The following is a 22,675-nucleotide window of genomic DNA, read 5'->3' as shown; positions in this document are numbered from 1 at the left end:
CCATGCCTGAGCTGGCTGGGGGCCTGGGGAAGCTGCAGGTTTCCAATGGAAAAGGCTCAGCGTCCTCCAGGAAAAGCCCCAAGCAGGGTGGAGCCCAGCTGCCCCACCCCTCGGCTGCCCACAATAGTGGGTCTGGGCACCCTTGCTTCTGGTCACCTGCTACGGTGATTCCTAGAATTCCAGATGCCTGGGCTACCCACAGCCCCCGGCCAACTTAACTGGATGCAAATTTCTGCCCGGGGGCCTGGGAGTCTGCATTTCAGCACATGCCCAGGCCGTTGGGGTACACAGAAAAGTCTGAGCATCCCGCCCGTGGGTGAGGAGTATAACAGAGCCTGGGGAGAGAGAACAAGGCCCCACAGAGCCCAGCGCCAACGGCACAAGGGTTCGGGTCGGTCACCCACTAGAGCGAGGCTGAGAGCAGACTCTTGGGGACTAGCCAGCAGGCCCTGGGAGCCTGCCTGCAGGGCCAGGGCCACAGGGGCCTGCAGTGGTCACGCAGCCCCGCCCCAATGCAGGGCACTCCTCGGGAGCAGCTGAGGGTGGGAGAGAGGGGACAGCCAGGCTGGACACTCCCCGATCTGGCACAGACTGGGGAGAACTGGGGGAAGAGTCTTCTCTGTTTGATGGTGACCCTCCACCCTGTCCCTCATTTTTACACCCCCTCCCAGGCTTCCCTCCTTCTGGCCCATCTGCCCATCTTGAAATCCCAGAGAGCACAGCAGGCAGGGCCCCTGTGTAGCAGGCATGTGCTCTCTGCTTCCTACCACACATCCTCAGCACCCAGCCTGCCGGGAGGACCCTGGAAACCCCTTTTCTCGTCCCCTGTGGATGTGGCTGTCAAAGGCTCAGAGCCACTTACCTGGAAACGGCTCACCAGGTCTCTACCCTCTGGGGGCCACGTGGCTGATGCCAACATGTGACAGGTCCTCAGCCCCTTCCCCAGGCCCTCCAATGCCTCCAGGAAGCTGTGAGCCATGGCCAGTGCCTGTATTTCAGGGTTGCTGGCAGAACCAGAGCTGAAGAGGGCCTGGGAGGACTTGGCTGGAAGCGGCAGGAAACCTTCCTTCTAGGAGGCCGCAAAGGACCGGCCGTGGCCTTGTCAGGGCCGGGCCTGGGACACCCACCTCCCCCTGCGCCAGCCTCTCTCTGCCATGCCCATGACTTTCATGTCCCGCCACCATGCACATCCTCGACACCAGAGACTCTGTGACGTGACCCCTCACGGCCCCCCACCCAGTGCCAGGGAGCAACCGTCTCATGGCAGAAATGCAGGGGACAACGAGAGGGGGAAAGTCACACACACACACCCAGATGTATCTTTTCTTTTTGTTTGTGTGGGTACTTTCTAGTCAAATCAAAATCTGTAAACAGCACAATGAAGGAAGAGTCTTGATCCCCATTTTGCACGTAGAGAAACTGAGGCTCAGGGAGGTCAAGGAAACCCCCACAGGATCACTGAGCTGGGGCTTGAACTCCGATCACCATCCAAGGGGTGCTCTGCGTTGACCCTGCCCATGCTTGGACGATGACCTTGTGGCCTGAGCACCCTGTGTCCAGCAGGGCACGTGACCCTCTTGCTCAGCAGAACCCATGCTGGGCCTGGGTCCTGAGACGGAGACAGAGGCTCAGATGCGGGGGTCCCCACTCTGATTCCAGTGTGTCGACAACATTCGGTGCAACGGACTCATGATGAACGCCTTTGAGGAGAACTCCAAGGTCACAGTGCCACAGATGATCAAGTAAGTGCCGTTAACTAACCCTTCCTGACCAGGCCACTGAGGGCCACAAGGTGACAGGTGAGGGTGTGGGGCCAGCCTGCGCTGAGATTCAAATGTGCTAGCTTTCGTCATTTGGATATTTGTTGTCTGTTTTGAGTTCATATCTATCTGAATAATGGCTTTGGCTTAGTGGGTTTTTTTGTATTAAGCTGTTAAAAATATAATATTGGGAATGAAATCTTATGCACTTTCTTTTTTGGAATGACTGTTGTTCTTTCCCCAGTTACAAAATGAGAACACTTAAAAAACACAGGCTTCCAGGGCTGCTGTGCTTATTTGAGCAACCGGGGGACAAAGGGGGTGAGGGGGACTCTCTGAGCCCCTGTGCCAGCCCCAGGTACTTCTTAGCACCTGTGCCCCTAACCCTGGCCCACCTCCTTCCTGCCCTGCCTGGCTGGCCTGCTGGCCTCCACCCACCAGTGGATTTTAGTGCATTCTCTAGCTATGCAGCCATCACCACCATCTAGTTCCAGAATATTTCCTTCACACTCAGAAAAAAAACCCATCCACACTACCAATTGGTCCTAATCCCAGCCTCTGGCAACCACCAACCTACTTTCTGTCTATGGCAGCGGTTCTCAACCTCTGGGTTGCAACCCCGACAGAGGTCGCCTAAACCTATGAGAATACATTCCAAATCATAACTGTAGCAAAATTACAGTTATGAAGTAGCCACCAAAATTATTTTTTGGTTTGGGGTCACCGCCACATGAGAAACTGTATTGCGGGGTCACGGCATTAGAAAGGTTGAGAACCACTGGTCTATGGATTGCCTGTTCTGGGCATTTCATGCGAATGGACTCAAACAACGATATTGTGACTGGCTTCTTTCACTCAGCACTACGTCTTCAAAGTGTATTCATGTTACAGCCTATTCGGAACCTCACTCCTGTTCACAGCTGAGTAATTTTCCAGCTGAGGGCAGACCACACTTTGTTAATCCTTTTATTCATTGATGGACATTTGGTTGTTTCCACTTTCTGGCAATTATAAATAATGCTGCTGTGAACATTTGTGCCCACATTTCTTTTGTTGTTGTTTTTAGAAAGAGAAAGACAGACAGGAAGGGAGAGAGCTGAGAAGCATCAACTTGTAGTTGTGACACTTTAGTTGTTCATTAATTGCTTCGCTTATGTGCCTTGACTGGGGGACTCTAGCTGAGCCAGTGACCCCTTGCTCAAGCCAGAAACCTTGGGCTCCAAGCCAGCAACCTTGGGGTCATGATGATGATTCCACACTCAAGCTGGCGACCCCGCCCTCTAATTGGTGAGACTGCGCTCAAGCTGGTGACCTAGGGGTTTCGAACCTGGGACCTTAGCTTCCCAGGTCACTGTACCACCACTGGTCAGGTTGTCCATGTTTTTGTGTGGACAGACTCCCCTTCTGTTTTGTGAACTTGGCAACATATTATTTTTAAGTTTGTCCTATTTTTATTCAGTATTTCTAGGAGTTTAATAATGGCTGATTTTTAGGATATTGTTGGCATAAAAAGAAGCTACAGGCCATTCTTCTTTAGTATCATTCTCCCAGTTTTCCTTGTTTCCATAATGAGCCAGCCAGTCCTTCAGCTGTCCGTCTGTCCGTCCTGGCTGTCAGCTCTTCGGGAGAACGTGGTGGGTTGGCCACAGCAGCCCTCCAGGATCTCAGGCCTAGTGGGAAGACAGCTACGGGCTCAGACGATGGCAGAGCCGTTACCCTGGTCCTCCCCACCCCCACCAGGTCCGACGCCTCCTTATACTGCGATGACGTGGACATCCGCTTCAGCAAAACCATGAACTCCTGCAAAGTGCTGCAGATCCGGTACGCCAGCGTGGAGAGGCTGCTGGAGAGGCTGACAGACCTGCGCTTCCTGAGCATCGACTTCCTCAACACCTTCCTGCACTCCTACCGCGTCTTCACCACGGCCATCGTCGTCCTGGACAAGCTCATCACCATCTACAGGAAGCCCATCAGTGCCATCCCTGCCAGGTGGGCAGCCCCTGGCCCTGGCCGCCTCGTTGCCCCGGGACCAAGGCCTTCCAGGCCCAGGAGAGAGACTGAGCTCCAGGAGAGGCTGGGACCTGAGCTGGGGGATGCGGGCACCCCCCACCCCCAGAAACAAGCCAGGCAGCTGGGAGGCCCTACTTCTGCCCGTGGGCTCCTGGGTTGGGGACAGTTGGGAGGGGACACATTGCTCTGTCCTCCCTGGTCTCACATCTCAGCCCCCTCCTTGAAGCAATGGGGCCCACCTCTCTCCAAAAGTCAGTGGTTCACACCTTCCCCATTTAAGAAAGAAAGAATAAGGAAGGAAGGAAGGAAGGAAGGAAGGAAGGAAGGAAGGAAGGAAGGAAGGAAGGAAAAGAGAGAGAATCTTCTCCTCCTCTCTGCTGAGCCCACACTCTGCTCTGAGGAGAAGAGGTACCCCTTGGCACACCTGGGGTGGTTCAATATGTGGAGGACACACCACCTGAAGCTGTGATGTGCCATCGGGGACCCAGAAAGGACAGGAGATGGCCCTGGGCCACTAGAAAGAAATCTGTGGCTGAGTGGGCACTTGAACTGGGGGGGTCTGGTCTCACTGAGCCAGTGGTGCCCACCCCGTCTGAGTCTGGGTGACAGTTGTGGACGCCGTGCTCTCCCTCTCCTGCCGCCACCATAAGCAAGACGGGGGGCCAGAGCCTGGGCTCTCGCTGTCAGGAGCAGACCTCCTGAATCTCACACACACACACACCTCAGGGCCGTGAGGAGGCCCAGCTAGTCCCAGATTTAGCCCAAGGCATGAGGGCCCAGGGGACCTAGAGGCTCAAGCCACCCCTCCTTGAGCCTCACACCTCTGCTCCCAGGACACCCTGCCCAAATACAACTGCGTTTGCCCCCAGCCGCTCGCCCTGACCTGCTGGTGCTCACTGTTCACTCGCTCAGGCCTCCCGGGCAGCGGTCTGCTCTGACCCTCAGCAGTCAGCTTTGCAAGGGCCCCATGTCTATGATGGGTACGTGCCCGAGGATGTTCCAGATCTTTCCAGGGGGCCCAGCAGGCACAGGGGACCTCAGGCCTAGGCAGGCGGCGAGGCCAGGCTGACCCTTCCTTTTCACCACCTGCCCTCCCTGCAGGTCACTGGAGCTCTTGTTTGCCAGCGGCCAGAACAACAAGCTCCTGTACGGCGACCCCCCCAAGTCCCCACGCGCCACCCGCAAGTTCTCCTCGCCACCACCGCTGTCCCTCACCAAGACGTCCTCGCCCAGCCGCCGGCGCAAGCTGTCCCTGAACATCCCCATCATCACGGGCGGCAAGGCCCTGGACCTGGCTGCACTGGGCTGCAGCTCCAATGGCTACACCAGTGTGTACTCGGCCATGTCGCCCTTCAGCAAGGCCACGCTGGACACCAGCAAGCTCTACGTGTCCGGCAGCTTCGCCAACAAGATTGCAGACGAGGGAGACACGAGCACTGAGAAGCTGGAGGAGCCCTCGGCTCTCAGCAAGCAGAGTGAGCGGGCACACGGCTGACAGGCCCTCAGCGGCTCCCGTGGGGCAGGAGGGGAGGCGTGGGAGTCCCGGCCGCAGAGATCCCCAGGGCTCTGCCAACAGTGCACTCCTGCATCCCTGAGGGTGTCCATCTCTGTAGTGGATGCATCCTGGGCCAGGCCCCGGTCATCCCTGAGGGTGTCCGTCTCTGTAGTGGACGCATCCTGGGCCAGGCCCCAGTCATCCCTGAGGGTGTCCGTCTCTGTAGTGGACACTTCCTGGGCCAGGCCCTGGTCATCCCTGAGGGTGTCCATCTCTGCAGTGGACACATCCTGGGCCAGGCCCTGGTCATCCCTGAGGGTGTCCGTCTCTGTAGTGGACACTTCCTGGGCCAGGCCCCGGTCATCCCTGAGGGTGTCCATCTCTGCAGTGGACACATCCTGGGCCAGGCCCCGGTCATCCTCAGACTTAGTTCCTGCCCCCAGGTTCCCAGTCTGGCTGAGGAACAGGACCAGACATGGGAACTGATCCATGCTGTGTTACAGGGATGTTTGAGGGCCACAGAGGGTGGTGGAGACCCCGTCGGAGAGTCAGAGAAGGCTTCCTGGAGGAGCCATAAGATCCAGGTTTTCACGAGATGGGAGGGAGGAGAATGGAGCGGGTGAGCCCGAGAATCCCAGGGAACGGCTGGACTCAGCATACCTGGAACACTGGGTGTGAGGTGACACTGAGATCACCCGCCTCTCGAGCCCTCCTGACCATCCTAGAGGGATATTGGTGTGCATGGTCTGTCTGGCTGTGTCTTAGATCAGGCCAGACATCTCCTGGGGCCACCAGCACTGTCTTGGTTAGCTCACACCCAGCTCCAGGCTGTGAGGAGGGCTTTGAAAGGCCTTGAAGAGGGCAGGACTTCCCTCTGAGGGAATCGGGAAGACAGGACCTCCCCAGCAGAGGACACAGAGGAGGGAGGTCAAGTCCCTGGGAGGCTCCATCTACAGGTTACATCGACTGTGTCTCATGCAGGAAATAGGTAATGCTCACAGCTGAAAGTCAGTAACCCAGGTAACAGCGTACCGGAGAACCCCAAATGCCATCCTTCAGGGGCAAAGAACAGGAGGGACACTGAGGCGCTCTGGATTTTACCTGACAGAAACCTGCAGCGAATCAGGCCTGTCACATTATAAATGTAACACAGACAGTCCTGAGAAGTATCACAAACAGGGGCCCCTGTTCCTGCCTGATGTGCACCGAAATATGAATGTGGGCTTGTGTGTGTTCATATGCGCATGTCATATGCGCGCACACATATGGACAGTCTTTTCTAAAGAGAAGACCCATCTTTCTTGAAGTTCTCAAAAGGGCCAAGTGCAACTCCACTTACTCTGTGGATGGGGAAACTGAGGCCCAGGGCAATACTTGGCCATATTTCTAGCCAAGATCTCACCACGCCAGAGCTGAACTTTTAATATAATTCATCAACTTCCCCCAAAGTGTGTAAGCCATGAGTCTCCCAGGATCGCGGAGACTATGTTATTGCTCAAACCCAAGTGCATGGGACCACAGGTATAAAGCAAGGTTTCTCTGGGCAAAACTAGGCAGGTGGTCACCTAACTAAGATGCTTCACATGCACGTGCACACGTGCGCGCACACACACACACGCTACTCCAGGTGTAGTCCACGGGCCAGCCAGGTGGGCATCACCTGGGAGCCTGTTAGAAATGCAGACTCAGGCCCCACCCCAGACCTCTGAATCGGACTATACAATTATTGCAGGCTTCCCCAAAGTACGGCCCACAGGCCACATGCGGCCCCCTGAGGCCATTTATCCGGCCCCCCACCACACTTCCAGAAGGGGCACCTCTTTCATTGGTGGTCAGTGAGAGGAGCACTGTATGTGGCGGCCCTCCAATGGTCTGAGGGACAGTGAACTGGTCCCCTGTGTAAAAAGTTTGGGGACCCCTGCGTCTGAAAAGACCCCCAGGTGTGCCCATGAAGGTCTGAGAAGCCCAGGTAGATAGAGCAAAGCCTACTGGGAGATTCACAACACCCATTAGTACATGAAAGAGCTGATAGGACCAAATAAAGCCACTAAACTTTCTTCCACAGGTATAGCCCAAACGTATTGTTTTGCATCGATATATTACAGGCCTAAATTTAAAAACCAGTGGCCACTTGAGAAACATAAGATTACCCCTTTCTTCCCCCCACCCCCAGGCTCAGACGTGTCCATGAGGGAAGAGTCAGACACGGATCAAAACCAGAGTGACGATGCTGATACTGAGACGTCGCCAACCAAATCTCCAACAACACCAAAATCCATCAAGGGCAAAAATTCCTCAGGTACAACTCACCGATCGAAAGCGGAAGACAGGTTCCCGGAGCGGCTGTGAAGTCCAGGCAGGGTGGGGACAGCCGGTCACACTGAGAAAGGGTGACTGTGGGGCTGAAACACCAGCTGAGTGGGTCCTACTCTGGCCCCAGACAAGATTCACAACCCACCCGACGCAGGTGGGCAGGACGGCCAGCACCTAGGGCCACTCACGGGAGGTCCAGGTTCAGCAGTGTCTCCTGAGCTCCTGCTACGCATGAGGCCCTTTAATCACCCAGCAGCCCTGTCAAGGGGCCAGGTTATTCCCATTTTTCAATTAACAAAAAAAAAACTGACAGGTTGTGACAATGCCCAATCACCTCGCACACGGGGCTCTGAAATATCCAAAGGTGAGGTGCGAGCTCAGGACCTCTTTCTTGACTGCTGTTCTCACACACAGGGTGCAGCCTGAACCCTAACCCCCCCCACCCCCAGGCCTCCTGAAGACACTCAGTAAAGTAACAGGTCACCTAGCTGCAGGATGCCGCAGGGCGCACACCTGGGGCACACCACCGCTTCTCAGGTGCCCGAGGCAGATCTCACCGAGAGCCAAATCGCAGAACTCAGCTCACAGTTCGCTCCTCACACCGTAGCTGCTGTCACTCTGTCCCAAGTACCAATTATCCCCCGACTTACTCAGATTCCACCACTGTTACTACAAAAGGTTATTATTAATAGCATTGATATTCCATGGCAGACAGAGCTTTTCATACGAGACTAAGCACGTACCTCCCTATTAGCTTTATTCTCCCCTTTGAGGTAGGTGTTCATATCCCCATTGTCCAGAGATTGCCTACTGAGAGTCAGAGGGGTTAAGTAGCTCCCCAAGGCCACGCAGTGAGCAGGGGGGCTCAGACTGCTGGACTCGGTTCCCCGCCAGGCCAGTGAGCCCATTGGCATTCATTATCGCCGTCAGGCAGTGGGCTGACTGCACGTTCATTCCAAATGCATGGGGTAAGAAACTCACGGCTGTGCTCGAGGCGGCCTGCGCCCAGCTGGGCCTAAGACGTGACAGGGTTTAGGACAGCACAGAGAGGGAGGGGTGGTTGGAGATCCTCTTCACAAGCAGGAGGGTGGGGGACGTGCATCCCCACAGGAGAAGGCAGAGGGAGGCAGCCCCGGGGTTGGCACGGGCAGGCAGGGGACAGATCCTGCCAGCAGCACAGCCTGTTCCCACCCTGGCACCCTGGTTTTGCTTCCTCTCCAGAGTTCCCGCTCTTTTCCTACAATAACGGGGTGGTCATGACATCCTGTCGCGAGCTGGACAATAACCGCAGTGGCCTATCGGCAGCCTCTGCCTTTGCCATAGCGACCGCAGGTGCCAACGAGGGCACCCCGAACAAGGAGAAGTACCGGAGGATGTCCTTGGCCAGTGCAGGTGCGAGGGGGCTCCGCCCATGACCTCCCTGCGGTCAGCCCCGCTGTGAGACCATGACGAGACAGGGACCCAGGATCCTGTCCATCCCCTTGGCTGTTTGGCCTTGGGCAGTGCTGACCCTCTGCCTGGAGGCCCCTCCCTACCACCAGCCCCTCTGCTCATGGGCAAACTTGTATCCAGAGTGAGGTCTGCTGTCCATGGAGCCACGGTCACCCCCACCTCCCACCTGCACATGTTGGTCCTGGAGTAAGGGCCCAGGGGGTATAGTCTAGAGAAGCTGCCCAGATCTCCCAGCAGCCCCTGGGACATGCAGAATGCAGTCGAGGTGGGTGGGTATGAACTGTGTCCACTGGGATGTCGTGGCATGCAGTCACATGCGAAGAACAGCCAGGCTGACCCAGATCTGGGGTTTGAATTGAGGTGAGTACAAGTCCTGTTCCTTGTCCTCATGACCCTCTCTCCCCTCTGCCACCAGGGTTTCCCCCAGACCAAAGGAATGGAGACAAGGAGTTTGTGATCCGTAGAGCGGCCACCAACCGTGTCCTGAACGTGCTGCGCCACTGGGTGTCCAAGCACTCCCAGGTGGGTGGGAGCCCCCAGGCCGGCTGTGGGGGGCCACAGCACTGAGCCAGGATCAGATGGTGGCACAGGGGACAGGCGTGGGGGGGGGCAGGGCAATGAGAGGGAGGAACCAAGAGTGCCAGTGGACAGTCTCAGACCCTCTCGGAGGGGATCAAGGACATTCAAAGGGACAGGGGCTTCTGTCGCTCATGGTACAAGGTAGGACTGCACCTCCCAGGGCCCTGGCCGAGGCCCTGCCTCCCAGGACTTGCCTTTCACCTGCCAGGACCTCGTGGAAAAGAAATGAGGAGGCAGCCCCCAGGGCAGGCCTGGGAACCATGGCCCCCTCCTCCAGCCTGACTCAGGACCCTTCGGGCTGCTTGAACAGAGTAGCCACAGCCGCCATCACCTCTTCCCGCAGGACTTTGAGACCAATGATGAACTCAAGTGCAAGGTGATTGGCTTCCTGGAGGAGGTCATGCACGACCCGGAGCTCCTGACCCAGGAGCGGAAGGCCGCGGCCAACATCATCAGGTAGGGTGCCCGCTGGGCTAGGATGGGGCCTCCATCCATGTCCTAGTGGCAGCCACCAGCTGCCCTTCAGTGTCCTCACATAGACATATGACTAATTAAATCTTCATTAAAGCTCAGTAAAATTTAACATTCAGTTCCTCAGTCACACGAGCCATACATGGCTAGTGGCTCCATACTGGATGACCAGATGAACATTCCATCATTCTAGAGAGTTCCATGTGTGTAAGTGCTTAGGGAATGTCTGTTGAACTGACTTGAATTGTCCCCAAAGATGCACTTTTCCTCTCGCCCAGGTCTGAGCTAACTCGGCCTGTAGGGTTGCTGTGTGACCTGGGCCAAGTCCCTGCCCAGAGGTGCACTTTCCTCCTCTGTGACACGGGGACAGTACTGCAAGGGCTGCAGTGAGGTGGGGGAAGGTCAGGCTGCCGCCTCTGCAGGGCGCTCAGGGATGTGGGGCGCAGGCCCACTGTCTGGCCAGGGCCGGCTCAGGCGAGGGTGCCGGGGCTCAGGGTCTGACTTCACTCCAGCTGCCCCTCTCCGGCCCGAAGTGGCTGTCCCTGACTCGGATGCTCGGCAGAGTCGACAGCCTTCCTCCAGCCAGGCCCTGCCCTTCGCTCCCCCGAGGACTCTCTGCCACAGCCCCGTCCATCTTCCAGGTCCGAGTCCTAGACTCTCCTCCAGGCTTCCGTCCCCCCAGTTCCCACCTCGCCACACGCACTTCCACACAGCCGGCCCTGTCCGCAGTGTCCGTCACGGTCCTCCCGGATGCCCACCGGAAGGTCGGGACGCTGCCTGGGGCGCAGTGCAGAGCAGGTGGCGGAGTTCTCCTGCCTGTTCCCAACCCCGGCCTGACTCCCTGCCTCCCCAGCCTCCACCGTTCACGTTCACGTAGCCCTGCCATCAGGGGAGCCAGGTGCAGACACGGAGAGACTGGGGCTCAGACCGCAGACGCTCAGGAGGGGACCTCATCCGGCCAGGAGGGTCAGGGGGCTGGAGCCTGAGGGGAGGAAGAAGGGGGGCTCCTGGCAGAGGGGATAGCAGAGCAGACGGAGGCAGGAGGGGTGCCTGCAGGGTGGGTGCCAGTCCAGGGGACGTGTGGGGGTCTGTCCCGGAGGTGAGGCGCGATACAGACTGACAGTCTCATTGTGCCTTCTCGTCCCTAGGACTCTGACGCAGGAGGACCCAGGGGACAATCAGATCACGCTGGAGGAGATCACGCAGATGGTGAGCCAAACCTGCCGCCTCTTGGTAGCCAAGCCTGTCCTTCCCAGGCTCGCTGGCTCCCAGGACCCCCTAAGTGAGCGCAGTCACCCTGCCCAGATCCTGTCCCAAGGGAAGCACTGTGGGACTCGTGCCTGGAAGCCACCCACTAGTCTGATTTCTGCTCAGGCAGAAATTAGGTTGTACAGACACGGCTTCTCTTCTCACAGATTGGCCCTCTGGGCCCAGATGCCTGTAACCCTGGGAGAAGCGCTCGCCTTTGTGTCTCCCTGCAGGGGAGCGGCGCCACTGCGCTCCCGTTTCTCAATAGGGCCCGATTGCAATGTTTACGCCTCAAGAACATGAGGGCCTCTTGTTCCTGAACAGCCTGAAACTCTTCCCAACAAAGTGCCGCTGAGCTGCCCTGGGCCCTGAGAACCAGTGTGGGGCATGTCTAGTTTGGAGGAGGCCCCAGTGGCCTCAGAGAGGCTTTGTTATGAGGGCTTTCACAGCCTGTGAAAGCTGTCACCCCCACCCCTGCTTCCTGGGTCCCCCTCTTTCTCGGTCCCCAGCAAAGGGAACAGAGGAAGCCGCCTGCTCTCAGCCAGGCCTCTGGGCCCCAGCCCCCCCCCCCCCCAGCTCCAGGCGTCCCCCAGGGTTCTTGGCCCTGACAGATCAGCATTCTGGGCCCTGGGGTGTAATTGGTTCAGGTGCCTGCTTGCCTGCACCTGCTTAGAAGCAGGGGCTCCGTTGCCATGAGCGCCCTCACCCTGTAATATGGCGTCCTAGGTGGCACCTGCAGTCCCCACCCATGGGTCCCCACTCCCTTTCTGAGAACTCATTCCCACAGCATCATGTCTCCCACACCTGTGGCCCTGCATCAGAGCTTCTACAAGGCCACACTTGTTTCTGACTCATCCTCAGAGGACAGGGGCTCCTCCCAGACCAGCATAGATGTCCCCTCCCCCCATTTCTTCAGCTCCCAGGAGCCCCTCCAAGATCCAGCAGGCCCTCCTGAGGCCTCTGTTCCGAGGACACCAGCCTCCCCGTGTCCAACTCTATGCAATCCCTGCCACAAGACCTCGGTCCCCTGGCCAGTGTTTCTCCAAGATCTCCCGTGGTCACAGGGCTCAGGCAGTGTCCCCCATGGGCGGCCTTGTCACCAGGAACACAGTAACCCTGGGACAAAGACCAGTCAGCTGTCTTCTGGCTGCAGGACAGGAACACTGTCCCAGGAGGCAACCATACCTGAGTCCACGTCTGCTAGTGAATTTTATGGAGCCCATTGTGGGCCCAGACAGAACCAGAGGGGAGTGATGCATCCCAGCCTGGCCCCAGTCAGTCGGTTCCTGGCCACGTGACTTGCGCTCATCATTAACCTCTGGAAGCTCTGTTGTCTCATTCACTTGCTGGGGTGACAACAGCCCCCTGGCAGGGTGAGAGATGACTAAACTAGGCAGCACAGGGCACAGGCCTTCAGGGCGAGACAATGGTGGCTCTGACTCCCTTTGTCCCCTCCCCTCATCTCCCATCTGGTCTGGCAGGAGGGTGCCTGTCCACCGCCGGGACCTTGGAATCCACAGAGATCCCCTTAGAGAAGCGGCCAGAATGCCAGGAGGTGGCCCCTGGGGACCTAACTCAGACTTTACCCCACTCAGGCCGCAGGCGTGAAGGCTGAGCCCTTTGAAAACCACTCAGCCCTGGAGATTGCTGAGCAGCTGACCCTGCTGGACCACCTGGTCTTCAAGAAGATCCCTTACGAGTGAGTGGGTGTGGGTGCCTGGACCTCCCCCTCCCGCTCTGCAGAAAGTCACTCCCCCAGAAATGAGACCCTCAAAAGCAGAGAAACCAGGAAGGCCACCTGACTGCGCCCACCCTGGGTGTCCCCCTCCTTCCTGCAGGGAGTTCTTTGGACAAGGCTGGATGAAACTGGAAAAGAATGAAAGGACCCCTTACATCATGAAAACCACCAAGCATTTCAATGACGTGAGTACCCGCGGGCGGGCAGTGCCTTTCTCTCCCAGGCTTTTCTTTGGCAGGATCCTGCTGGGGCCTCTCCAGCCCCCCCCCCCACCTCTTGCTGGGGGCCTTGGGCTGCTGCTTTGTCTCAGCCTCAATTTCTCCTCCTATCAAACGGAGCTGACCCTAGGTGGGCGCTGGGAAGATGCGAAGGGGCAGGGAGCCCAGCTCTGGCTCTGTGAGCCCGCGCTGCACACCGGGATTCCCACGCGGGGCCGCTCCTCTGAGTGGCTTCCTGGTGAGTCTGCAGGGAGATTTGGATGGACAGGAATGAGGGCCCGTTGCTATGCTTCTCACTTTCCAGCCTCATCTTATTATCAAAAACAAATACATTTGGCTGGGAAATGTTAGACAACTTCCCCTTAATAATACGTTACCCAGAAACCCTGAAGTCCCTGAAGTTCTTTCTGGCCAGGAGTCCCAACGCTCCTGGAAGTGATGCTTTAACTCTTCCTTTCTTGCCTTTGCTTGTGGGTAGGATGGTCCCATGGTTATATTAGAGACTAAGGCCACTGAGCTGGTGAAACCAAGGCTGAGTTTGAGCCAAGGGCTCATGTGTGTGTCTCTGGGCGGGATCAGGATGGTCCTGATATCTGGCTCCTCCAACCCCCCCCACCCCGAACCCCTTGCCCCGGTTTCCCTGGGCCAGGAGCAGGAAGGGCCTAGACCCACTGATGATGAGACAAGGGGCGTCAGTCACATCCCCCTCGCCCTGTCACATACACCCCACTCCCAGAAGCGCCTCGGGAAAACACGGTTGGGGGTCAGATGATATGATGTACATCACAAGGAACATCCACTTTTTCTGTGTTATTTTTCCTTTTTTTAAAGATTTTCCATTGATTTGAGAGAGAAAAAGAGAGAGAGGAAGGAGAAAAAGAAGCATCAAATCACTGTTCCACTTAGTTGTTCCATTTAGTTGTGCACTCATTGATTGCTTTTCGTGTGTGCCCTGACCAGGGATTGAACCAGCAGCCTTGGTGCACTGGGACAATGATTTAGTCGCTGAGCCACCGGCCAGGGCTTTTCTTTGTTCTTTGATACAAGTCATAACTGCCTGTTTTCTGAGTTCCTGCGTTCCACTTAGCACTGGGCTTTACCTGCAACTCATGAAAACCTCATACTGACCCTAAAAGATGGGGCTGTTTTAGGAAACCAGGGGAAATGCCTGAGGCATCCTAAGTCGTGTCTGGCAGCACAGGGGTGGTATATGGAAAAAAACCATATACCCCCCTGTGGCCACAGCCCCCCCCCCCCACTCCAGCCTGGCGACAGCCCAAGCGCACCTTCAGCTCCACTCCTCGGAGTTTAATCATCTACACAGTAAAGAGCCTCTCATGACTGGAAGTGGGAGCACATGACACACTTGTCCTGGCTGCCTGGCCAGTAGGAAGAATGTTTCACACGTATTGCTTTTGAAAAATGACATCTTTACTTTTGTGTTTGGGACTTTGATCTTTTTCTTTGTTATTATTCAAACTATTTTTTTTTTTCTGAAGCTGGAAACGGGGAGAGATAGACAGACTCCCGCATGCGCCCGACCGGGATCCACCCGGCACGCCCACCAGGGGCGACGCTCTGCCCACCAGGGGGCGACGCTCTGCCCCTCCGGGGCATCGCTCCGCCGTGACCAGAGCCACTCTAGCGCCTGGGGCAGAGGCCAAGGAGCCCTCCCCAGCGCCCGGGCCATCTTTGCTCCAATGGAGCCTCGCTGCGGGAGGGGAAGAGAGAGACAGAGAGGAAGGAGGGGGGGAGGGGGGGAGAAGCAAATGGGCGCTTCTCCCATGTGCCCTGGCCGGGAATCGAACCCAGGTCCCCCACACGCCAGGCCGACGCTCCACCGCTGAGCCAACCAGCCAGGGCCATTATTCAAACTTTTTATAACCTTTGGTAACTGGTTTTTTTCCATATACCACCCCACAAAAATGCTGGTGATTTACAGATTCCTGCTGGTATTTTGAAGATAATCTTTTTCATTGTATTTTCTAATTGATATCCTAATACAGAGAAAACCCTCATTTTTGTATATTGAGTCCTTAAACAGCCATCCTAATGGGCTTTGTTAGTTGTTCCTAAGCACCCTTTCAGGATTTTTCAAACAGATGATCAGATCATCTACAAATAAGGGTGATTTGTCATCTTTACAATACTGATTCCTCTTACCTTTTTTTTGTCTTATTGCATGGCCTTAAAGATCAGTAACTTGATTGCTTCAGAAATCATCCGTAATGAGGACATCAATGCAAGGGTGAGCGCCATTGAGAAGTGGGTGGCTGTGGCCGACATCTGCCGCTGCCTACACAACTACAATGCTGTGCTGGAGATCACCTCGTCCATGAACCGGAGCGCCATCTTCCGGCTGAAAAAGACATGGCTCAAAGTCTCTAAGCAGGTGTGCGCAGGAAGCTGACACCACTGCCTGCTGGGACTGGGCTGGGGCTGGGGCAGGGAGTCCAGAGTGCTGGACACTGGGCAGCCGTAGGTGGACAAAGGACAGGGTGAGGGCCAGCTCCCAGGTACAACAGAGAACCTCTTCTCCAAATATCACCTGGAACAAGATATCAGGCCCACAGATGTGGCACTGGGACCCATGGGTCTGTAATTCCCACTTGAATAATGAATGCCCCAAAATGGGAAGTGTAAGGTAATGATTATTGGTCCTAACACTCTTCTCCTTGAGTTAGGGCAAGAGCGGTGGCTTCATGGGAAGCCCAGCCCAGACCAGCAGGTTGTTGAGATGGTGCTCAGATAATCCTGCAAGTGCCTTACCATACCTCTGTCCACCAAAGCATTAGCTGGTCCCTGCTACCCACTGAGTAGTTGGTGATCTTAAATGAGGGCTTGACCTTTATTTATTCAAGACAAGATTCTGAAATACTATTGGAAGATTCTACGTGGGGAATAAAGATCCCGTCACTGGGGTCCTGAGGGGCAGTTCTTGTGAAAGGAGTACAAAGTGGGGACCTTGGGCCACTTCCTTGGTACACTTGGTAAGTGCCCAGCCCCAGCCTGCATGCCTGCAGGAGGTTGAACAGGCACCGCCAGAGGACAGGGCCAGCTTCCGAGGCACCCTTTCCTCTCGCTATCTTTTCTCTTGATCCCTAACTTTGGGTGGTGTCCCGATATAGAAAGGTGAAGTTGTGAGAAGATGGTCACGTCCTTCGGGTGCAGTTCATGAGAAGAATCGTGATCATGAAACACCCGCCCCCTCTGCTCTGGGTGCCAGCTCCCAGGAGTGACCCACTGAGTCCTGCTCACCCACTGGGTCCTCCTCCCGACACTCAGGCCCCGCACCCCATGTCTGTGTCGATGGAGGACATGTGTGTGAGCACAGGCACACAGAACAAGGGCCCTCAAGGGTCTGGGGTCAAGGCTCCTAGGCTCAGGAAGTGCTCGAGTCCACGTGCCTGTGGAGAGCAAAGCACATGTGGTCGTGGAGCCGTGGCAGCATGCGGAGTGTGGGCCAGAGCCGCGGGCCTGCGCGCGTGCTGGGTGCTAGTAAACGCTTCTAATTCCTTCTAGACAAAAGCTTTGATTGATAAGCTCCAAAAGCTTGTGTCATCAGAGGGCAGATTTAAGAATCTGAGAGAAGCTCTGAAAAAGTAAGTGTGTGTCGCTCTGTCACTGTTGTCTTTTAACTCGTAGAACCACATTGCAGAGGCATTCACACGCCCCATCTGGCTGGAGCAGGAGGTCTGTCTGTCTGTGTGTCTGTCTGTCTACCTACAAGACCCCTATACATCCCAGACCCCCCCAGGGTGGGTCAGCTTTGTCCCCTACCATCTGCCCAAGAAGTTCAGTCTTGGTGTCACTTCCCAGGACAGGCCCAGGAAGAACACTGCGGTCCCAAGACGCTTAGTAGCTGCACTGAGCACAGTGCCATACTCCTGGATTCTAAAATGCATGTTTTGGGTTTTTTGTGGGTTTTTTTACATTTTAGTATTTCTGACACTGGGCTATGTCTTAAAGCCAGCGTGTCTCTTTAATATGATTGTGTTTACTTCTTCTACTTGGGAATCAGTCATTAAAACAAAAGTGCCTTTATAGGCAATGGCATCTTAGAATCAAAGAAATGCCACTTTACCCGTAATTGCCCCTCGTGGCCTGCAAAGAGCTACCCTGGCCCCAGCATGTGCGGCCCCATCATCGTCGCCTGTGAGGCAGGCTGTTCAACCTTGGGCCCCTGGTCATTTAAGGCAAGAAATTCCTTGTTGCGGGGCTGTCCTGTGCACTGTAGGACATTTAATAGTCTCCCTGGCCTCTGGCCATGAGATGCCAGTGACCCACACCCTGAATCACAATAACCAAAAGAGTTTCTGGACATAGCCAAATGTCCCCCGGGAGGCACAATTGCCCCTGTCGAGGACCACCACTGTGACAGGTTCTCTCCTCCTGTTTTTCCAGACAAGGAAACTTAGGAGCTCCTGTCTGGCCTTGATGACAGCCCAGCCTCAGCCAGGCTGGCCTCCCAGGGTGGTGCTCTGGTGTGCCTGAGACTGGGCCCCATGGCACACTCTGTGGCCACATAGTCACAACAAAGGAAGGTTTGCCATCCCTCCCAGTATAAGCACACTTCGGGTCTCTACACTAGTCTCTGTTCTTCTGTCACTGACCATCTGCACCCGAGCATGCGTCCCACTCTCCCTGCCTGCCTGGCTACTTGCCAGAGGGTGGAGAGACTCTGGAGACCAGGTGTCCTGGCTCCCTTAGAGCCCAGCACACCTCTTCTGTCTTCCTGGAGGTGACTGGGGGCCAGCTGGTACAGGGTCCCCAGAGCTCAGCACCCCAGGGCCTGGGGACCAGACCTGTCAGCACTCGGCCCGGCACAGTGGCTATGATGCACCCCACCACCACCAGCCTTGTCTGCCTCTCCATTCTCTGCCTGCGTACTTGGTCTGCCCCCTGCCAGCTCCGTGTCCATTGCCTTGACCATCTCCACTTTGTTTGTGTCCTCAGACAGATGTTGCATCCATCTGTGCTATCCGGCCGTCTCTCCCCTGCCCCGGCTCCTGGAGCCCCTGTGGACTGTGTTTGTGGGGAGCTGCCCCACCGTGCATTCACCAACTGTCCGTCCGCCCTTGGGCGCCTCCATCTGCCTCCTTCACATGGCTTCCTCGTCCACCGCCGCCACAGCCCCTGTGGTCCCATTCTGTCTGAGTCCCCATCCTGACTGTCCTCCCTCTCTCAGGTCACTCGTGGACCCGTGTAAGTGCCTTTCCCAGACACCTCTGTCCTTGCCGTGCAGGATGGAGGGAGCCTGCAGGCACTCTGGGCTCTAAGACCCATATGCAAATGAGTTCTCGCCTCATAGAGACATGGGCCCAGCCATGCAGAGGAAGGAGAGGCTGAGGCCACTGGGGGCAAACATTTCTGCACCCTTTCTCCTGAGGCACTCTGCTTTCCACAGAGAGCATGTTGTGTGAGCACTGGCTCCTGTCTCACCAGGCAGGGGAGAGTGGGCAGAGGGCATGAGGCGGCAGTCTGTAGGCACAGTTGAAAACCCACCCACACAAGGACCTGTGATAGGCCTCCTCACATTGGTCCTCATCCCCATTCCTTTGGCCCAGCCCCTTTTCAGCCTGTCATTTAAATATCCCATCTCGTACCAGCACCTCTTATTACCCTCACCAGCCCAGACTGCACCCCCCAAGTCTCACTTCCCTTCCCCCAGGTGCACCCCTTCAGTCCTCTACTCAGGTACCCGAGCGTGACTGTATCTTCCCTTCTTGCCCCCAGACCACACCCCTGACACTGGCCCCTCTGCTCAGCCTCCCCGTGATCAGAACCTTCCCACAGGTACATGCAACCAAATTTGGCTAACAACTGAATTTGGCTAACAACTAAATCTGGCCGTAAAATCTGGCCGCCAGCCCTCTTGGGGTCGGTTGCCGTTTTGCCCGTGTTTCGCTTCAACCCAGCACACGTTTGCATATCTGCACTTAGTGTGACTAGGAAGTCCTCCACTGAGAGGAACGGAGACAGGCTGTGACGGCAGGCTGCTGCCAGGAAAGCCTGTCCCCGTGTCCCCTGAATTAAGGACAGGAACAGCTATGGAGGACAGGCCGGCTGACCACCAGCCCATCCCCACACACGCTCAGCCAGTCTCCAGCTCGTGCGACAACAGACTACGCAAGACTCTGAGCCCCTCCCCCACTCCTGCCTCATTGCACTTTTTTAAGATTTTTATTTATTGATATTAGAGAGAGAGAGAGAGAAAAGCGGTTGGGAAGGTAGCGAGAAGCATCAACTCGTAGTTGTTGCTTCTTGTATGTGCCTTGACCGGGTAAGCCCAGGGTTTCGAACCAGCAACCTCAGCATTCCAGGTCAATGCTCTACCCACTGTGCCACTACAGGTCCTCACTGCATTATTTTTTTCTAAATCAGAGCACCTAATTTTCTTGCATCACATGCCAGGACCTAGGGCCCTGACCACAAGGGTTCCAGCCCATATCACCCAGCCCCAGGTGCCCCCACAGGAAGTGGAGGTCCCCTACCAGCCAGTACTTGTAAGAGACAGGGGCCTGTCCTGCAGGTGAGGTGGGCATAGGAAAGGGCGTGGAGAAAGGACAGGTGACACCCGCTTGTCCCTGGTTCCTTGGGTGTGGAGAGGAGCCGGTCAGGCAACTGCATCTGTCTTTCAGTGATGGGTGCTACCCGATCTCTGATCTCCCACTTGGCATCATCAGGAACTTCTCAGTAGAGAGAAACATCAAGCTTGGGGGCTCCAAACAGCACGGGTGAGGCCTGATGCCGAGTGTCACAGGCAATGTCCTGGAAACCAGAGCAACTTCTAGAATGAAAGGCACTTCTCTCTGCTCCCTAAAACATTAGGTAAAGGCATGTGAGGAGTCTGCCAAAAAAGAAAGCCATCCTGTATCAGAGTTGGATGGGCCCTAACCCGGGCTGGGCCCCACCTGAGCAGGACCAGATGGCTACAGTGAAAGTCCATAGCAGATGGGTGTTCTGCCAACAGGAAGCCCTCAGCATGCTTCCCTTTTCACTGAGCTGCTCAGCATGGGTCAGTGCCCTGCAGTGGTGGCCTTCAGGGGCTGTCTGCCAGCCCTTTCCACCCCACCCCTCCCCCGTTGCCATGCTGGCTCTGATATGACACCCCACACATGTACCAACATGGCTCTGGGTTCAGCTGTGTGTGTGTGTGCGCGCACATGCATGTGCGCACACTAAGTGTGCTGTTTCCTAGGCCCGTCCTACAAGGCCCCCCATGATGAAGTTGGTAAACAGGGACAGAGTTTGGTGCTGGGGCTGCCCTGAACTTGCAGGTAACTAAGTTACAAACAACTGAATCATGAACCTCAATAAATAGCTCAGGAGGCCCTGGCTGGTTGGTTCAGTGGTAGAGCATCAACTCGGTGTGTGGAAGTCCCAGGTTCAATTCCCAATCAGGGCACAGGAGAAGCGACCATCTGCTTCTCCCCTGCTCCCCATCTGCTATGGACTCCCCCTTCTCTCTCTCTCTCTCTCTTCCTCTCCTGCAGCCATAGCTTGATTGATTCAAGTGCGTTGACCCTGGGCACTGAGGATGGCTCTGTGGAGCCTCTGCCTCAGGCACTAAAAGTAGCTCAGTGGCAAGCATAGGCCCCAGATGGGGGTTGCTGTGTGGACCCTGGTTAGGGCGCATGCAGGAGTCTGCATCTCCCCTCCTCTCACTGAAATTTAAAAAACACAGCTCAGGAACCCCACACACAGTGACCAAAAGCCCCCTGATATTTTCACTGGTCTGTGTGGTGAGGGCCCCCGGAAGGCTTCAGTCAGGCTCCAGTCCCTCCACGATAAGGCGTTCTGGGAACAGAGGTAGCAGCGGTGGGGGAGGGGCGTGCCGGCCGCCAGGTCCTCCAGCTGCAGGTTCCCTCTCAGATCTGGGAGCTGCTTCTCCACCAGATTCACACGCCTGTGCTTCACACAATGCAGTGAGATGGGAAGTGAGAGCCAGCCATGCGACTGTCATGGGACCACAACCAGCATGACCCTTGCTTTCATTACAACCCGTAGTAAAGTAATTATATTTCACAGTGTGACCCTGTGTAAAAATGCATATGTGCAAGACAAGAACAAAAATGTCACAGAGTGACATATACCTTCAGTTCATGCAACAAACTCAGATATTTTCTCTTCTTCAAAAAAAAAGTTTTTTTAATCTGGTCAACACCCATGAGAGGGTCAGACCTACAGTTTGAAAAACACTCCTGCCTACTGTTCCCCAAAGGTTCTTCCTCACACTTGGACACAAGAATCTCTTTTACATTCATTCACTTTTCCCCCCAAAACAAATTTACCTATAAATAGAAAGGGAAACTATTGAATATATCATGATAGTCAATAGGACACCAGCATATTTTCCAAAAACATAACATCACCATAAAAAAATATAGTGAAAACAAAACATTGTGAAATTCTGACTGATCCTGATGTTTGCAACATTCTGATCCAGAGACCTGTTGCTATTTGTTTAAAAGGAAAAACAGGTGGGGAGGAGAATGGCAAGAGCTAGAAGTGCCAGAGCCAGACTCCCACCAACGTGCTGTCTGCTCCAGTGCTGGGGCATGTGGCCTTCAGTGTTCCTACTGCGCGCATCAATGTTATTTTATAGTGTCTGGCCACCACCTAAACCCAACTCTCAGATGAGCAAAAACTGTCTTAGCATCCGTTCTATCATATAAGGGTAACCTGAGGACCAGAGAGGGAAAGAACTGGCCCAGGGTCACACAGCAAGCAGGCGAGGGCTGGCAGCCAGCTTTCTGTTCTTGCTCGGCCATTCTCCCTGCCTCACCTTCCTCTGTACTGGCAGGCTGGCCAAGTGGCCACAAGGAGACAAAGGGCACCTGCATCTGGGCTGGAAACGAGGGGCACCTGCATCTGGGTGCGAGTGGCGGCTGCAGAGCACTGTCTGAGGGGTCCCCTGAGGGAGCAGGATGGACCCGTCACAGTGTCAGCCCCTTACTAGCCCCCCACCCAGAGGCACCAGAACAAGTCACGATGGAGCAGTAACAGGAGTCTCAGGGTTGCTGGGACAGGCATGGCCCATCACTCACCGTTCCATCTCCCCAAAATGCTGCCCCCCCTACGGTCACCAACCATGGAAGCTGTCACCAGAAGCCACTTCCAGGAAGGTGATGTCAGAAGGCAGGGTTTCCTGCTCTGGCACCCACCCCAGTGCTGGTTAGCGGAGGTCCCAGCGGGGCATGAGGAACAGATGCCCCACAGGGCAGAAAGAGACTGGCAGGAAAGGGGCGGGGGCTGCAAAGCCCTCTGGGACATGATTCCAGGGTAGGGTTTGAATGGAGCGTGTCCGTGGGAAAACATAGAGGAGAGGTGGGCGGGTGTCGTGTGCTCGGGGAGGCTCTTGTTTTTAAGTGAAAACCTTTGTTAATGC

General features: G+C 55.8%; 1 protein-coding gene and 1 long non-coding RNA gene across 2 annotated transcripts in view; one reads left to right on the top strand and one right to left on the bottom strand.

The window, feature by feature from the left end:
- RASGRF1 (Ras protein specific guanine nucleotide releasing factor 1) overlaps window positions 1–22,675 on the top strand; it is a 73,731-nt gene that overhangs the window by 46,647 nt on the left and 4,409 nt on the right. Inside the window, exons 13-24 of the mRNA XM_066238285.1 lie at window positions 1,660–1,742; window positions 3,501–3,749; window positions 4,872–5,245; window positions 7,439–7,564; window positions 8,800–8,970; window positions 9,446–9,552; window positions 9,953–10,065; window positions 11,229–11,289; window positions 12,924–13,027; window positions 13,167–13,251; window positions 15,479–15,676; window positions 16,807–16,886. Of these exons, the coding sequence (XP_066094382.1) occupies window positions 1,660–1,742; window positions 3,501–3,749; window positions 4,872–5,245; window positions 7,439–7,564; window positions 8,800–8,970; window positions 9,446–9,552; window positions 9,953–10,065; window positions 11,229–11,289; window positions 12,924–13,027; window positions 13,167–13,251; window positions 15,479–15,676; window positions 16,807–16,886 (1,751 nt within the window). The remainder of the gene's footprint in view (window positions 1–1,659; window positions 1,743–3,500; window positions 3,750–4,871; window positions 5,246–7,438; window positions 7,565–8,799; window positions 8,971–9,445; window positions 9,553–9,952; window positions 10,066–11,228; window positions 11,290–12,923; window positions 13,028–13,166; window positions 13,252–15,478; window positions 15,677–16,806; window positions 16,887–22,675) is intronic.
- On the bottom strand, window positions 13,310–22,400 carry LOC136310128 (uncharacterized). The gene is made up of 3 exons (XR_010726513.1): window positions 22,335–22,400; window positions 15,448–15,643; window positions 13,310–13,528 (listed from the first exon to the last, which is right to left on the bottom strand). It is a non-coding gene; the product is annotated as an uncharacterized lncRNA (long non-coding RNA).

Source organism: Saccopteryx bilineata, chromosome 7 (assembly GCF_036850765.1).
Source record: "Saccopteryx bilineata isolate mSacBil1 chromosome 7, mSacBil1_pri_phased_curated, whole genome shotgun sequence".
Classification (NCBI taxonomy): domain Eukaryota; kingdom Metazoa; phylum Chordata; class Mammalia; order Chiroptera; family Emballonuridae; genus Saccopteryx; species Saccopteryx bilineata.
This window is presented reverse-complemented; position numbering and strand designations above follow the sequence as displayed.